Source organism: Abrus precatorius, unplaced genomic scaffold, assembly GCF_003935025.1.
Source record: "Abrus precatorius isolate BTA unplaced genomic scaffold, Abrus_2018 Scaffold9, whole genome shotgun sequence".
Taxonomy (NCBI): domain Eukaryota; kingdom Viridiplantae; phylum Streptophyta; class Magnoliopsida; order Fabales; family Fabaceae; genus Abrus; species Abrus precatorius.
Window position 1 is genome coordinate 18,291,282 of NW_020874439.1, and position 18,659 is coordinate 18,309,940.

At 20.9% G+C, this 18,659-nt stretch overlaps 1 protein-coding gene across 6 annotated transcripts; it reads right to left on the reverse strand.

The window, feature by feature from the left end:
* Nucleotides 1–490: 490 nt before the first annotated feature.
* Nucleotides 491–5,553, reverse strand: LOC113849723 (E3 ubiquitin-protein ligase AIRP2). 6 transcript variants are annotated; one of them, XM_027479831.1, is made up of 6 exons: nucleotides 5,539–5,553; nucleotides 3,631–3,695; nucleotides 2,283–2,433; nucleotides 2,060–2,126; nucleotides 1,527–1,761; nucleotides 683–1,252 (listed from the first exon to the last, which is right to left on the reverse strand). In XM_027479831.1, exons 1-6 carry the CDS (start codon nucleotides 5,551–5,553, stop codon nucleotides 1,045–1,047), a joined length of 741 nt encoding a protein of 246 aa, XP_027335632.1. In that variant the 3' UTR covers nucleotides 683–1,044. The 6 variants fall into 6 exon arrangements, with proteins under 6 accessions (XP_027335630.1, XP_027335635.1, XP_027335632.1 ...); XM_027479829.1 differs by lacking the exon at nucleotides 5,539–5,553 and having other exon boundaries at nucleotides 491–1,252; nucleotides 3,631–3,900; XM_027479834.1 differs by lacking the exon at nucleotides 5,539–5,553 and having other exon boundaries at nucleotides 491–1,252; nucleotides 1,509–1,761; nucleotides 3,631–3,900.
* Nucleotides 5,554–18,659: the final 13,106 nt, after the last annotated feature.

Genomic DNA, 18,659 nt, shown 5'->3' on the forward strand with positions numbered 1-18,659 from the left:
ACAAAAATCACAGTTTGACAAAGATTGTCTTCCATATTTAACAGGAAACAGTAATGTCTTGACACAAAATAGAAGGAAAGAAAAAGATCTGCATTGAACTTGTAAAATAGAAGAGCTAGAAGCCTTTCTTCTGTTCTTCTGTTACTGTGTCTTATCTCCCAAAACCTCTCACGCTTCACTTAGTCCAAAACTCCAGCAAGCACATAGGCTTGTGATATTTTGTAGGCATGAGTACGGGAAGGTAGGTAATGAAGAATGGTACCACAATACACAGTGTGAGTAGGTGAGGCAGTGGTGTAGGGTAAACAACCAATGCTCCCACATTGCTTGAAATGGTAGTGTGATTGGGTGTAGGCTGTAGAGTCATGATGAGCACGGCATTTGTAAGTGACTATAGTCTATAGTGCATGAACCAAAAAGTGTTTAAATGGAGGGAAGTCCATCTAAATTATTAGTATTCGACCAATCAACATACTGACAAAAAGTTATGGACAAAAACGGATAATAGTAAACATTTTATTTATACAGTAATCTTGATTGTACAATTATCTGGAGTATGGGCACATTGCTATATGACAATGACATCACTTAATAATAGTGTGCATTGGACTTTAGACAGCAGAAAGACATCCACATAACATGTCTAAGACAATATTTCAGGGTGGTACAAACATATGACCGCCAGCAGTGATGAACTAACTCAGACGATCGAGCAAGACTTCTGGAGAAGAAAACTCTTTAATTTAATCTAAATGGAGTGAAAATATTATTTCACTTTGAAGGCAACCTATATTTACAGTTTGAATCATTCCAGCACAAATTGACTACCAAAAACAAAATGGACTTTGAAGTAAAACTTAACTATTGCTAAATGGAAACAGAAATGCTGAGGATAAGACATGAACATGGCAGTATGGCACATAAGAGGAACTTTTCAATGTACATAAGTATCCTATTAAAGCTCTCCTGGTTGATTGAAGCCAAGTATATATCTCACAGCTGCTTATGTATATCCAAAGGTCACCAGAGTCTACTAAATAGAAATCAGAAGCGCTGAGGATAAGACATGAATATAGGATCAGGTACAATCAAAGGCAACTTGTCAATGTACATAAATAGTCTTCTTAAATTCTCCTTGTTGATTGAAGCCAAGTCATCTATCTCACTGCTGTTCATGTAGATCCATAGGTCACCAGAGTTTACTCTTTTAAGACTGTCCCGACAGAAAGGGCAAGACTGAGACCGGGCATGCCTAAACCACATCAAAAACTTATCCTTAGGAAGTGAATACAATGCCAGCAGAATAGAGGTGCCATAGAGTTAATTAACATTTGAAAAACATCTTAGAAATAGCTCAGAAGCCTAAAAAAACTCATTTGGACGAATCTATTCATCTACCAAAAGAATATGACAAACTATCTATTAAATTACAATTCTGATGCTTAATAGATAGTTTGTCATAGATATTTGGGGTGAAAATACGGGATCAACACCAAAATGTAACATACCAATCACAATTTGCTCACCAGTCTTTATAGCATTTCACACACAATGAGTGGTTGCAGTTGGGCAACACAACCTTATTGTTCATCTCCATGCAAATACCACATTCCTCTTCTCTCTCTATATCAATTTCAGATAGTTTTCCTTTTCTTACTATATCTTTTGGCCTGTACTTTGTAGCCCATAAATCTTTTTGTTTCCTTTCTTCTACATCAGTGATTCCTCTGTGGAGTTGTAGTAAAGAGGGAAAGATCACACCTGTTGTTAAAGAGTGTAAAAGCAATCATATCAGGATTTGATCCACTTTTATAGAGAAAAACAAAAACAATCTAAGTGTTTCACATGAAAACATGACAGAGTTTCAAAATTGACTTTCCTTTTATAGTTAAATAGGATTTTTATTACCTAGTGTGGGGAGGGGGATAGTGGCTAAAACACAGGCAGAGAAGACTGCCTTAGATTCAAAAACAGTCGTTAAGGGGACTTACTAAGTACCACTTAAGCTAAAGATCTTGGACCAAAATTAACCATTTTATAGCAATGGCACTTCACTTACCATAGAACTCCTTCAGACTGGCTTTTCTTTCATAAATGGACATGGTTGTCTTCCCATCCCCATACACCTGCGACAATCCCAACACTTGATTACAAGCTTGGCAATAAAATGGAAGCATAGGTCAACACTATCATATGTGTTGTGATTTACATGTTTTATAGTGGTCCATTCATAGATAAAGGAGGCAACAAGTGTATGAAGAGTAAAGGGGCAGTGAATTTACCTTGTATATGAGAATTCTAAGCAATCCCAAGGCCCCAGCAAGATGACAATCAGTCCACTGAACCAGAAAAAGGAAAAATTGAGCAGCTGGGCTATAAGATAATCTCATTTGTAAGCACGCGCCATCACATTCTCTTGGATAATTAGTAGCTCTGTAGTGAAACATGTTTTGCACAATGAATAGACTAAAAAATATACAATAAAATGTTCATATTTTGGTTGGGGAATTTCAATATTGAAGTCAAAACATTGAATAAGTGAACATCAACATCTAACAGGTCACGGCCCAAGAACTCAGATTTATTAAGGCCATATATTGATTCTCCATAACCTTCAAAAGAATGCAGCTCGATTTCCCGTTACTTATCTCATGTTCATGTGCCACACAAATACAAGTTTTATTCATCTGTGTTCAAACAAAAATTGACAGCTACAGCAGTAAAATAAAACCATAATTGAAAATTAGGATTGACACTGGCAACGAGAGCCTATACATAAGCATGTGTGAGTTTATTTGTAAAGAAAAAGTGAAAGGTGATGTACCCTTAAATTTTCCACAAAAGCACCAACCATTAACAGAAGGCAATATATAAATAAAAAAATAAGATACACTTTAGTTATCTTAATGGGGTCTTCTACCCTTCAATTTTGCCCAAAAAGCACCTAAAATTAAGACCATAAAAAAAGACAAAATAAAATGATCCACATCAGTCATCTTAATGGGGTCTTCTTTACAGAAAAAGCAAGTCAAAATGCTATGAACTGGGGCACACAATGGGAAACGCCAAAAAAATTGCAGTGCGGCCAGTGCTGAATCTCCAAAATGACAAAAGCTAAAAACTAAAAAAGAAAAGAAAACAGTGGTTGAAATATAGACATCATGAAAAAATTAACCAAAGGATCCTGCTTCTAAAGGCATCACAAAAATTTATTCAACCAAACTCATTAAATTAAGTACCACTTTGCTATGTACTCTTCGTGAACTTTCAACAACCGCTTAGCATTCGGTGAGAATTTACATATAACGAAAAAAACCAAAAAATACCGAAATGACAAGGAAGCCTACAATTAGGAGAAACAGAACAAAACAGAGTTCTGAACTAAATAACACACTACTAGGTTTCGAGCATCATAACACCCCAATTGTCCCCAGAACTGAAAAAAAAATCCCACACCCAACCCCAAATTTTTTTTTAAAAAAAAAAATTACCAACTGGCTCAAAAAAAGCCAGAATTTTTGAAAGGGTATAATAACCAAAATCACATAATTAAACATTAAAGTATTAAATATGATTATAAAAATAAAATAATAGAAATTGTAAAGAAAGAAGGGTGGTGGAGTGAATTACATAGTATTGGCAAACTGTATATCAGCTTCAAGAGCTTTGAGGGAATCCTTGAAGGACTTGCGCATCTCTTCTATACTGTAACTATTTCTTCTTCTTCTTCTTCCGCGAACAATTAACTCATTCAATAAATTGCACGATGAAACTTGAACCGGTTCCTTGTTTCCTTGCGAAAATCAAGCTCCTAGAAGTAATAAAAGGAAGAGAAGTTGAGAGAGAGAGAGAGAGAGAGAGAATTGGAGTGAGAAAGAAAAAGGTTTGTGGGGGGTTTTGTGGGTTTTGGCTTGAAGCACACGTAATCCTTTTATGCATATCTCATCTCCTCGTTTATTTTTATTATTATTTATAATTTATATTTATTACACCGAATAAAAATATAGTACTAAAATATTAAATTAAAAGTGTATTATAACAATAATCAAATAAAATTAATGTAAAGTTAATTATAACTGAATATTGTTTATTTAATGATTAATAAATACTACTTATTTAAGTGATTAACAGTAACTAATAACTTTTTATACACTGAACAAATATTATTAAATTTAAATAGTATTATTAAATAACTAAATAAATATATTATATAATTATTTAAAATTTTATAAATTTAAAAATATTAAATGTTAAAATTATTAATAATAAATTTGATATTCTATTAAATAAAAACATAATTATAAATTTATAATAAAAAAAATATATGAAAATAAAAAAGAAAATTTACTTTTAAAAATATATTTTTGATAATTTTTTTAAAATTATTCTCAGTTAATTATTTAAATATTTTTGCTCACAAATCATAGATACAAGTTGATTAAATAAGTTCATAAATTATAATAATATTTTTTTAAAAACTTATATCAAATATTTTATTTGATAGATACAAATTTAAATTTAATATTGGGAGGTTAGGAATAAATTATCCTCCCCTGTTATATTATTTATTAAAATAATATAATTAAGTATCTATTAATTTTATTTTTTATAAAATTGATTTATTTGATACGAACCTTCAAACGAATCATTAGAATAATTAATTTTTATTCTATAAGAAATTATTAAGTGATATAAATAAATATAAATATTAAAGTTTAACATTCCAACAAATTTTAATCTTGAAAAGGAAATAAATTTAAGTGATGTAAATTATATTTACACTTACATTATTTATTAACTTTTTATTCAATAAATTTAATCTTAAAATCAACTATTAGGTTAAAAATTTTAATAATATTAATTATGTTTACAAAATTTTATATTAATCTAAAATTATTTAGTACTTTATTTTATACATCAAAATCAAAATTAATGTAATACATATTTTTAAAATAGATAAAAATAAATATACTTGTAGTTCTTTAATTTTAACAATCCAAATAATTTAATATATATATATATAGCTACTTCGCCCATTAAATTTTTACAGTGACTTGGATAAAAAATTATAGATACATATTTGGGAATTTTTTAAGACCAACCGTATATCCTTTTATTTGTAAATCTTTATTTTTTAATCTTTTTAGGACCAATTGTGTATAGATCTTAACGTTAATATCATTATGATTATGAAAATAAAATACAAATAAGCATATTAATACAAGTAAAAGAAAGATTTGTCCCACAAATAGCAAAACCTCATTTTTGAACTCCCATGAATAAAAAAAGCTATAAAATGGATTAAAATATGTTATTATTAAAAAACAGTGGATAAGTTCACATAACATTTGTTTATATTTGGATACATCATGGTTTAAATTGCCACAATTTTACTATGAAATGTCTAATTAAACTATATCCCTTTTTTGTTCCTTGATTCATACTTGGGTGAAAATGTTGTGGATCGTTCGGGGTTTTCTGTTGTCATTTCTCCGTGTATGCACACACAACGAGGGGTATCACGACAAACACATATACCATTGCGACATACATGGTTTTTACAAAAGCAAGCATGGTGCTCATCGCATTGAGCATTAGTCAATGCTGTTGTCTCAAGTTCACGAGATTGGATTTGTGATACTGAAATAGAGAAAGGGAGAGAGATAATAAAGAGATATAATTTGCAAAGAGTAGAAATAAACTTAGATATGATAGATGCAAGAATTGGTAAATAAAGGAAAGAGAAGACACTTACACAGTGACATAGCCAAAAAAGCAATCATAAAAACACACTTCACGGAAATCTTGTCCATTTTTTGAGTTATGTTAAACATGGATATGATAGATGCAAGACTTGGTAAATAGGTTTATCATGGAAATCCAAATTATATGATCCTATTTATAGCTAATACAAGACACCCCGCTCTCTTGTATAACCAAAAGTCAACACGGATCATATATTAATTCAATTGATTAAAAATAATAGTGTCGGTGGAAATAAATATATTATAACATTAATGTAGCATTAAATAATATATTAATCACACTATAATAAAAATGCATGATTATATTTACATATAAATTGAAATAAAATAGTTTTTAGTCTTAACTTTTATTTTTTATTTAAATAATATGTTATCAGATATTGTATTTTGAAATATATCTTTAGACTTTTTTATATATTTATTATGTATATGCTAAAAAGAAAGAGATATACACATAAATTCTTATTTTAAAATAATTTTATAAATAAAAATAAATAATATTTTTATAAATAAAAATTGTGAAAGTACAATTAATATATTATTTAATATTATAGAGTAGTCAATATATATATATTACAATAACTAATAGTAGTTAATACAAATTAAAAAATAAAATAAGAAATTAAAATTATTATTTTATTTATCATTTTACACGTAAGATATAATTACATACTTTAATTAATAGTGTAATTAATATATTATTAAATGCTATATTAATATTGCAATGTAATTAATTTTACAATCACACTAGAAAATAAGTTCGTGCGTTGCACAGTTTATTTTTTATATTAAATTAATTTATCTTAAAAGATAAAATATATAATTTAAATATAAAAAATATATAAATATAATAAAAAATTATTTTTTAAAATAAATTATTATTTAAAATATATATAATTTATTATTTTTTAGCATAAAATAAAATAGCATAAAAATATCTTATTTTTAAAATATAAAAATAAAATTTATATTACTTCATAATATCATAAATTATTTATTATTATAAAATTTTAAATAAATAATTATAAAAATAAATTATTAAATATAATAAATTTGTTAATACACGTTATAAAATTTAAATAAAAGACCTTATAATTTTTTATTTATATATTTATTTATATTTATTAAATTAAATTTATATGATAAATTATCTATTCATAATTATAATTTAAAATTATTAATAAAATTTTACTATATAATTATTAAAATATGATATCATATTTTTTTAAAATAATTTATCAAACTAATATATAAAAAATAAATTATTTATTCAACTAATATATAAAATTTTAAAAATCTACTTTGAATATAATATATACAAAATTATATGTTAATATTTAAAAAATATATATTAAACTTTTTATATATAAATAAAATTACCATACAAAAATATTATAAATAAAAATTAATAATAATATAATATATACACTGAATTTAGATGTTTACTTTTTGATAAAAAAATATTATTGAATTTTTTTTAAATGATTAAATTATTTTATACTTTTTGATAACTTAATTGAATTAATATTGATTGACATTATATATAAATTATTTTTATTTAATAATTAATTACATATGATAAAATTATGTTATTTGGATCATAAAATTAAAATAATAAATTTATTAATTTTTCTTATATAATTATTTTTTAATTTTTAAAAAAATTAATACAGTTTGTTTATTATTTATCATTTTAATTAAGAATTAATAAAAATAAATATATCTACAAAATAATTTAATAATGAAATAATATTTTAAAAAATTTATTAAAAGAATAAATATTAATTTAAATAAAATTTAAAAATTAAATTTAAAATGATATATAAAAGGAAACATATAAATTGAACTAAAAATAAGTAAAGAAAAAATATATTATTATTAATTCTTTAATTATTTTAAAGATATATAAATATAAATTTAATATAAATACATTAAAATTATATATGTGTTCTAATCATTTTGATGTAAATATAGTAAATTAGAAATTTAATTTTTATTTTTAGATATATTTTTTTGTCTATCTCTCTCATATATTATCTAATTCTAGAAAAAAGAGGTTAATATTTAATGAACTTGATTTAATTTTTTTAATTAAAAAATATAAAATCTTAAAAATATAACATAATAAATAATTATACTAATAAAAAAATATTTATATTAATTTAATATTTTTATGTATAATATATGTATTTTAATTTATATTTTAAAAACTAATTGTAAATTCACAAAATGACTAAATTTTTTTATTAAGAAGTACTATTCTTTGCATTTATAATTGATGTTATCATAAAAAATTTTAAAAGCATTAGAATTTATATTTCAATCTGAAAATTTTAAATAAATAGTTAGACTATAAAATTCTAATAAATAAATATAATTTGATATGTTAATATAAAAAATATTTTTATAATATTTTAAGCACTAGCTTCTATTTTTTTTTTATTTAAAGTCTTTTAATAGTTATAAAAATTTAGACTTCGTACTCATAAAATTTTAAAATAAATGATATATATAGAAATTAAATATAAATTTAAACTTAATTTAGAGTTAAAATATTATTTTTTTTACTTATTCATTTATTATGATATAAAATTATTAAATATAAAAATAGAACAGTTAAATCATATTCATTTTCATTGTTATGATATTTAATAATTTTTAATTTATTTCAATTATTATAATTAATTAATTTTAATTGAAGAATTTTAAATTTATCATCATCATTATAGCATTTTATAAAAAAAATATTGCAACAAAATTATTAAGTATGAATATTGTTAATTTTTTAATTTAAAAAAATTATATTTGTCATCATAATTATTATAATATAAAATATAAATAAAATATTGTCTATGTTAATAGGTTATACATAATTTTGATATATATAAATTTCTATTAAATTATTTTCTAAAAAAATTAAAATAATAGAAGAAGAGAAAAAAAGAGTAATTAAAAATTTTCAATTAAGTTTTAGGTAGAAACTAAAAGAGAAGAATTGTTGTATTTAATACAAAAATTAATCTTTATATTAATTAAATTTATAAATGTTGATATAATATAAAATTTATGAATCACATATAAGATTTGTCTAAGAACAAAGTCAATATATATATAATAATAAAATAAGAGAGATATATATAATAAAATAACAAAATTATTTTATAAAAAACTTAAACGTTTAGTGATATTTTACTTTTCAGACTCTACACAATATTAAAAATATTTATACAATATTATAAAAAAATAGTTCAATCTTTTAAATCCTCCATTGTTGCCTTTTGTTCACAATTTTTTATTTCATCTTTCCCAATTTACAACCTAAAAGAAAATATCAAATATAAATTATTAATCTAAAAAATTTGAACAATACATTATAAATTTATAATTTATATATTAATTTTCTCATTCTTTTTGATAAATTTGGTGTTTCTATGGTTAGAGATATAGGTGAACAACTTATTGCCAAATCATTTTCTTTTGTTTTTGTATTTATATTGTCTAAACATTCTTCCTTCTCAACCTGTAAATATCAAACAATAAAAATAAAGTTATTTATCATTGTATTATAAATATTATAAATAAAAGTAATGAAAATCTAATTTAATTTTTTATATTACCTTCACTATCAGTTTCACAATTTTATTTGTAATGAAACTTTATCTTCTACAATTTTCAAAGTAAGTACTCATTTTTATTTGAACAATATGTGAAGTGTCAATAATCTTTAAAAGTTGTGGAGACAACTTTAACACTTCACCATTACCTTTAAAAAAATTATCACATAAAAATAGTTATATGTTTTAATATATTTTATTTATATAATCAATTATTTGATAGATTTTTTAAGAAGTTAGAAATTAACATATTTGCTTACAATTTTAGATGTTACAATAAGATCTGTAAACTTTACTTGTGTTAATTGTTCAACAACTTCATTAAATAAGACAAATATAGTTAAATCTGTAGAATCTTTAACATCAAGCTCAAGACAAAACCTGTAATATATATAAATTAAGATAATAATATATAATTCAATTTATTTTAATATGAAAATTTAAAAATTAGAATACGTAGTGATAAATTAATTACCTTGTCATTAAATATTCTACGTCTTTATAACATGATTCACATTTAAAATTTGTAGTTATGAAAGTATTTTATTTTTTATTGTTTTAAAATTCACACATATAAAGATGATTTTATATATGATTCACATGGTTATAAAATAACAATCACATTTAAAATATGTTGCACACATAAAGATTGTTTTCAACCATAGCAAATCTATCTTTATTCTTTGTCACTGAAAATTTTATTATGGAGTATATTTTTCCTTCCTTTAATATACCTTTGAACTTGTAAGAAATATCTCATCCTATGAAAGCATGTATGTAATTGTTTTATAAAAAAAATTAATCAGTTAGAAAATTTAGAAATAAATTTAGTTAGTTATCATAGCACAACATAATTATAATTTATTAAAAATAATATTTTTTTATGAGAAAAAAATAAATCTAATACATTTTCATCAATCAGTACCACATCAGTACTAAGTAACTCTTTCTTGCGATATGATATATATTTAGTGTATCCTATAATTGTGATATTTGCACTTTTATTTTCTAATCATCTGTTGTTGAATTCAGATTGTTAAAAAAAATTCATTTATCTTCATTGGAACTTATTGTTCACCTACAAAAGCATGGAAAACATCAAAGTAAATAATTACTTGTGATGAATATAAAAAAAATAATAGACTTGATACAAATTAATTATTTAAAAATAAAAATTCAATACATGATATTATTTAAAAATAATACAGCTTTATGCTAACTTAAAAAAATAAATTGAAATACACTACTCATTTTATAGTTCAATAAAATAAAAAATATAAAACTTGAAAATACATGTACTTACGTGGATAGGTAATTCTTGACTGCTGACATGATTGTAAAATATAAAGAAAAAATATGACAGTAGAAAGAAAATATCAAACTTGAAAACACATGTACTTACGTGGATAGATAATTCTTGAAGGCTAATATGATTGCAAAATATAAAGAGAAAAGATAACAATAGAAAGAATGGTGAACAAATTTTTAAAAGTTATGTAAACAACTAAACATGATTTATATAAGTAAAGATAAAGTCTTATTTAAAGATATATGAAAAGACACAAATAAAAAATAATATAATAAAATTTGTCTTTTCATCTGTATTATAGTTAATAATAAAATATAATCTATGATAAAAATTTTAATAAAATAATTTAAATATATAATTTTTTTGTTAGAAATTTAAGTTAACAATTTTTTTACTTCAAATTAAATTTTATTTTTGAAATATATATTGAACTATATATTATATTAAACTAATTAAATATATAATTTAAATATGTAAACTTATCTTTTCATTAGAAATTTGATTTAATAATCTATAATAAAAGTAATATTTTTATAAATAAATTTTTTTAATTCAAACTACATTTTAGTATTTATAGTAAATATTGAAATATAAATTATATTGATTTAAATAATAAAATAATTTAAATATGTTAAATAATTTTTTATTAAAAATGTAATTTAACAATCTATAATAAAAGTAATAATCTTATAAGTGTAATTTTTTAATTCAACTCATACTTTAGTGTTTGAAGTATACATTGAATTATAGATTATTTTAAACTTACGAATCAGATATAATTTTAAATTATAAATTATGAAAAATATTATAATCATTTTTAATATATGATAATTTAAAGCAATTTATAATATGAATATTTAAGTATCATTTGTAAGATAATATAACTATCAATTCTAATAAACATTCTTTAAATACAATTCAAAGACAATAAGTATGAATAAAATATAATTTCAATTTGTAAGTTATACGTTTGAAATTTTAATGCATAGAGTAATAAATAAGTGCAGTTAATAGAAGTGACTTTATATGTTTCGTATTTTAATGTAATAAAATATTATTTTAATTCGTAAGTTATAAGTTTCAAACCATAATAAATAATGAATGTAATTTTAATAAAAAATGTAAAAATAAAAATAATTTTTTTTTATCTTTTTTTAAAGTTATACATAATTATAAAGTGAGGATAAATAATGAATTACACTAAAAGTATGAAGATTTGTTTATTTTGATATTAATTATAAAAAAATTATTTCTGTGACATTACTCAATAATTCTCTTTTTTAAGTATTCGTTCATTTTTGAACTAATTGAGTATTTTTTATTACAATAAAAAATATTTTAATATAATATAACTATTAATTCTAATAATCATTCTTTAAATACAATTAAAAGACAATAAGTATGTTAAATATAATTCAAAGACAATAAGTATGAACAAAATATAATTTAAATACCTAAGTTATACATTTTAAATTTTAATGTATAAAGTAATAAATAAGTGGAGTCAATAAAAGTGACTTTATAAGTTCTGAATTTTAATGTAATAAAATATTATTTTAATTCATAAGTTATAAGTTTCAAATTTTAATGCATAAAGTAATAAGTAGGTATGTAATTTTAATGCATAGAGTAATAAGTAGGTGTGTAGTCAATTTTATATATAGATGTACACATATATGAAAAATGCTAGTTATACACTATTTAAATAATTTTTTTAACATATAAATTATATTATTTATAAAAATAAAAATTTCAATTTTTATATTATTTATAAATTATATATGATATATAATTATACATTTAATTTATAGTATAGTTAATATTTTATTTAATTCTATATTAATTACACTACTTGCAACTAAACACGATGACTCAAAACTTTATGTAATACAATTATCATATGTGTTTAATTACTTTAAAGTACAACATATTTGCACAAATTTTACATTGGAGATATGTTGTGATTAAGCAACAAGAGTCACTCTACTATTTTGTGTTATAGTTTGGTCATCATGCTCTTGTATAAAAAGTGAAGTCATTGATTAAATAAGAAGAACAAGAAAATGCATTAATACAAGAATCTTTCGATAATCATCAAATCTTTTCTGAAATTGAATTGTTATTTCTACCAACTCTTGAGATGCATATTTTTGTAGTCATAAAATGAATCTCTAGTTATGTTCTCTTGTAATCTAATTCTCATATATGTTAAGATTTTTATGCTTTAGTATATTTTTGTGCATGATTATATAATGCTCAATTTTAACAGTGTTTTGTAAAATATATAAGTGTGTTTGATCTTGTTGTTGTCTCAAACCAAACCTCTATATCGTTTAATGTGATACATCTATCTCATATATGTAAATTCACATAATTTTTTCTTCTCAACAAAGTGAACAGTCAAATGAACCATGATATCAATGATCAAATGAACCATGATATAAAAAAAATGGTAAAAATACATCTCACGCCCACAATTATTATTTTTAAAGTTATACTCTATTTGTTTACAATTTTTACTATATATAATAAATTTAAAAGTAATATTTTTTAAAAGTATTAATACATTATCATAATATTTAATAAAAAATTAATATCTTTAACTTATTATTATGTTTTCTTAAATATACATTAAAAAATCTTAAATAATATAATTTATACTTATATTATTTTTTATCTTATTCTTTTGTTCTATTTTTACTATATTTTTCTAGTAATCGGAATATAAAAACTCAACAACATAGCAATTAACTCATTATTTTAAAAGAAAATTACCTTACAAAAGAAAGAAATTAAGTTAAGAGAAGAAGGTATTATTATTAAATAACACAGATATGTTTTTTTTTATATATATATAAAATACAAAGTTAATCAATCTAACTATTTAATTATTTTATATTATCTTTAAAAATATATATATCAAATTTTATATAATTTAAATATTTGTAAATATATTATTTAAAATTTAATATTTATTAATATTTTAAAAAATATATTTTTTCTTAAAATATAATGATGTAATTAAGTATTTATTAATTTTATTTTTTATAAAATTAATTTATTTGATAAGAACTTTCAAACTAAATAGCTAGTTTTCATTTTGTAAAAAGTTAATAAGTGATGTAAGTCACACTTCATATCAACAAATTTTGATCTTAAAAAAGAATCAAATTACAATGGTGTACAAAATTGTATATTAATATAAAATTATTTAATATTTTATTTTTATTCATCAAAATCAAAATTAATGTAATACATATTTTAAAAATATATAAAAATAAATATATTTATATTTTTTTAATTTAAAAAAATTTGACTGAAATAGTCTAAACAAATATATAGTTATAATTTGACCAATTGTAAATCTTTTTATTTGTAATTTTTTTTAAAAAATCTTTTAAGGACCAGTTGTTTATAGATTTTCATGTTAATATCATTATGAAAATAAAATAAAAATAAGCACATTAATATAAGTAAAAGAAAAATTTGTCTCACAAATAGCATAACCTCATTTTTGAATTTCCATAAATAAAAAAAGCTATAAAATGGAATAAAATATGTTATTATTCAATAAACTGTGGATAAGTCCACATGACATTTGTTTATATTTGGATACATCATGATTTAAATAGCCAAAAATTTACTATCATAAAGAAACACTTCATGGAAATCTTGTCCATTTTTGAGTTATGCTAAGCCTGGATATGATAGATGCAAGAGTTGGTAAGTAGGTTTATCATAGAAATCCAAATTATGTGATCCTATTTATAGCTAATACAAGATACCCCGCTCTGTGGTGTAATCTAACCAAAAGTCAACACCTATATTATAATGGACCATATATTAGTTAAATTGATTAAAAATAATAGTGTCAGTGAAAATAAAATTATAACATTAATGTAACATTAAATAATATATTAATTACACTATGATATAAATGTATGATTATATTTACATATAAATTGAAATAAAATAATTTTAATTTTTTATTTATATAATATGTTATCAGATATTCTACTTTGAAACATAAACTTATATTTTTTTTTTATATTTATTGGGTACATATTAAAAAGAATGTGTTAAAGAGTATGTTACTAACATTCTTTATAAACATATAAATTTTTATTTTAAAATATTTGATAAATAAAAATTGTGAAAATATAATTAATATATTAGTAAATATATTATTTAATATTATATTAATGTTACAGAGTAATTTACATATATAAGGATAATTTTTATATTTAATTTATATTTAACAGGTTATAATTTATTATTTTATTAATCGTTAGATATAATTATATATTTTAAATAGTAGTTGGTACAAATCAATAAATAAAATAAAAAATTAAAATTATTATTTTATTTATCATTTTATACGTAAAATATAATTATATATTGCAATTAATAGTGTAATTAATATATTATTAAATGTTATATTAATACTCTAATTTACTTAATTTTTCTAACTCTTAATTTAATATTTATAATAAAATTTAGCCAATAATTATAAATATATTTAAAAAAATGTGTTAAGAAGTGTGATATCAACATTCCTCGTACACATATAGATTTTTATTTTAAAATATTTTTATAAATAAAAATAATAAAAAATTTAATATAAGATATTTTATAAATATTTTAGTAGTTAATAAATGTAATGCGATTTATAACATTGAATAATATATTAATTTCAGTAAAATTGTCTAATTATATCCTACATATAAAATAAAAAAAAATAAAAATTTATTTTAAAATTCTAATTTTATTTGTTCATTTATGTCAACTACTACCTGTTATAATAATTTAATATATATATATATATATATATATATATATATATATATATATTTAACTACTCTATAACATTAAATAATATATTATAATATATTAACTAATCAATTACTACCATTATTATAATTTTAAATATATTTATTTTGACAATAAATTTAAATATAAGTATATACGTAATTAATTACTCTATAACATTAATATAGCATTAAATAACTACACCATAAATTAAAATATATAAACATATATCTTATATAATTTACAACTAATATAAAAGTTTAAATTTTTATTTTTACATTTTATTTTTTACTGTTATTTGTTACATAGTTATTATCAATTTAATACTAAACTCTCTTGGAGTTATCTACGTAAGTATAATATTGTTCATATTAATTTTTTTAATATATTATATTGAAAAATATTATTTTAATTTATTAAATTAAATACAAAATTATATTTTTTTTAATAATATTATATATTATATTTTATTTTTATCTAATTAAATTGTATCATATTTGTTAACTAATCCAACCTTAACAATATGAATTCTACGATAGATAATTAAAAATAAAAATGAAAATAGTACTATTATAGGTAACTTTAAATATAGATTGAAAAAAATGTTAATTAGTACTAATATAATATTAATTAATAAAATGTATTAATATTTATATTTTTATCATCAAATTTTTATTATTTTAACAAATTGTAATTATATTATTTTTTATATGTTATGTACTACTTAACTTTTAATTTATTTATTTTTAATTATTTTAATTTGTTTCTTTTTCTTTCTTAGAATAATTATATATATGCTTTTATAAAAAAAATATTGCTCTTACACTCAAGAGTATATATATATATATATATATATATATCATAAAAAATTTTCATGTCAAAAAATAAAGATAAATTTGTTATACTTATAAATAGTTATTAATGTTGCAATTTTATGTTGTAATTGTTATAAAGAATTAGACTATGATAATAACATAATTTCTTACTATATATTTGAGAATGTAAAATTAAAGGATTCAAAATATTATTTGTTTATTAAAACAAAAAATGATAATATATTCACAAAATAATTGAATGTTATTTGTTATTAAAATCTTATAATAACATTTTAGCTTGCATCTTTAATTTTTGACACCCTAAGGAATAAATAAGTAAAAATTAAAATATTTTAAATTTAAATTAAATTTAACTGTTATATTTGTGAAAATTTGTATTTAGTTATCATAAATTTTATGTTTCATAATTTAAAGTTACATCAATAAAAAAAATTAAAAATAATTTTTTTGAGAAAGATAAAATAATATATCAAATATATAATTTTTTTTAATGATTTTTTAATGTAATTACATTTAATATAATAAAAGTTTATTATTATATATTTTTATATTAATTTATATTTTTTATTTGTTTCAAAATAAATTATTTTAATAATCCGAGTATATAGTAAATGTAACAAACTCAAGGAACACAAAGAAGCTTAAAAGATAGAAACAAAAGCCATTATATTCTAAAGAACTACAAAAATGAAAAAGTTTGTAACGTATATTTTCTTTTAAGAAATGTCTTACGTTAATAAAAATGGGAGAAGGAAAGAATATATAATTAAGAAATGCACAAGGCAAATAGTGTAAAGCATTTTGGACATAATTATAATTTCAATTTCAAATTCGATATTAAAAAACAACATATGTTAATAAGTTTCTGGCAAAATAACTATTAATAAGTTTGTCATCAAATTGACTTGGTCTACCGGTATATTAGGTACCTTCTTATTCATAATTAAAGAGCTGCGTATAATAATCTTGTATCAACCAAGTTCAGAACAAATTTAATTTTTTTAATGTAAATTGGACAAACTTTAAAAACTAAATTTGTGATGAATTTGACATATTTTAGTGATGTAAAAGTCATCAACTTGATTCGATTGTAGGCTAATTTATAATTTAGTAAAGGACTAATTTGTTACAAAATTTATAAATTCATGAATTAAATTTTATTTTATTTTATTTTTGTTATATATCAACATTTTATTAAAAATAAAATTAGAATATAATGGATATTTTAATTTATTATATTTTTAAAAAAATTAATAATTTATGTTAAGTATACTGTTATTGAAGATAATATTATTCTTCTTAAGTTAAATTATTTATATTACTGTAAATTATACTATTATAATTCTATTTTATTTCTTTTTTTTTATATTAAATTCTAAATATACTCAATAATGTCTTATATAAATTTTCAAGTAAGCATATATTGATATTAAACCATTTGAATATTATGTACTACATTCTCATGAAAATACCGCAATATAAAAAAAGGTGCAGTATATTTTATTTTTTGATATTACAAAATTCACAAATTTCTGGTAGAATCTTTAATTTATATTTGATCAAATTTTTCGTACCAAAATTGTATTAGGCAACAAATACCACACGAATATCACTATTTTTTTTGATATATTAATCTTCTAAATTTTACATAATGTCTGTACTAGACACAACTCTATAGTGCTACATACAGTGAAAAAAAATGATGAATATAGTAATAAGTGAATTTGACAACTGGAAATAATTTTTTATCATTTACTTTCTCCTTAGTTTAATTCATCTAAACCACAAGTTTTGTATACCAAAAACGGGTCGAAGATTAGTTAAAAGATCAGTGACTGTTAATTATTCTTACGGGACATAAAGATGGGCAGAGCAAAACACATGAGCATTAGTTTTAGCTTTTCAAATTTCATGCAGATCTCTATTCACTTTTGACCCAGTCAATACAATAAAAAAAAAAGAGCCTAAAATCTTCTCACACATTCACAAATATATTTTGCACTCAAAAGACTCGGAGAAAAAGGAAGGGTCCCTACGTTCACATTCCTTCACCAGTTTAATATGTTATTTCCATAGCCCAAAACATCAAAAAGTAAACCAAATTATGAAAGCTTGCTCCCGTGACCCTCTTTTCCTTTTTGTAGAACAAATTAATTTAAAATTGAAAGGAAGATCTATGAAACCTTATCCCTCATTTTGATAAGTTTGAAGTTCAGAAACAGAACGTGCAAACAGAAAGTGTATAAAACCTTATTATTGGACTTTGTTGGACTCTGAATGTTGGTGTTATTGGGGAGGATTTGTGGGCTGAAATTATATTGTGTGT

Bases quoted from the DNA above. Each gene is read 5' to 3' on its own strand.
- LOC113849723 (XM_027479828.1), bottom strand. From the start codon at position 3,695: ATGCGCAAGTCCTTCAAGGATTCCCTCAAAGCTCTTGAAGCTGATATA. The intron at 1,762-2,059 runs GTAAGTGAAGTG...CTTTAACAACAG, and splicing joins CAGTCTGAAGGAGTTCTATG to GTGTGATCTTTCCCTCTTTA. The intron at 1,253-1,526 runs GTGAGCAAATTG...GATGTGGTTTAG, and splicing joins GTGAAATGCTATAAAGACTG to GCATGCCCGGTCTCAGTCTT.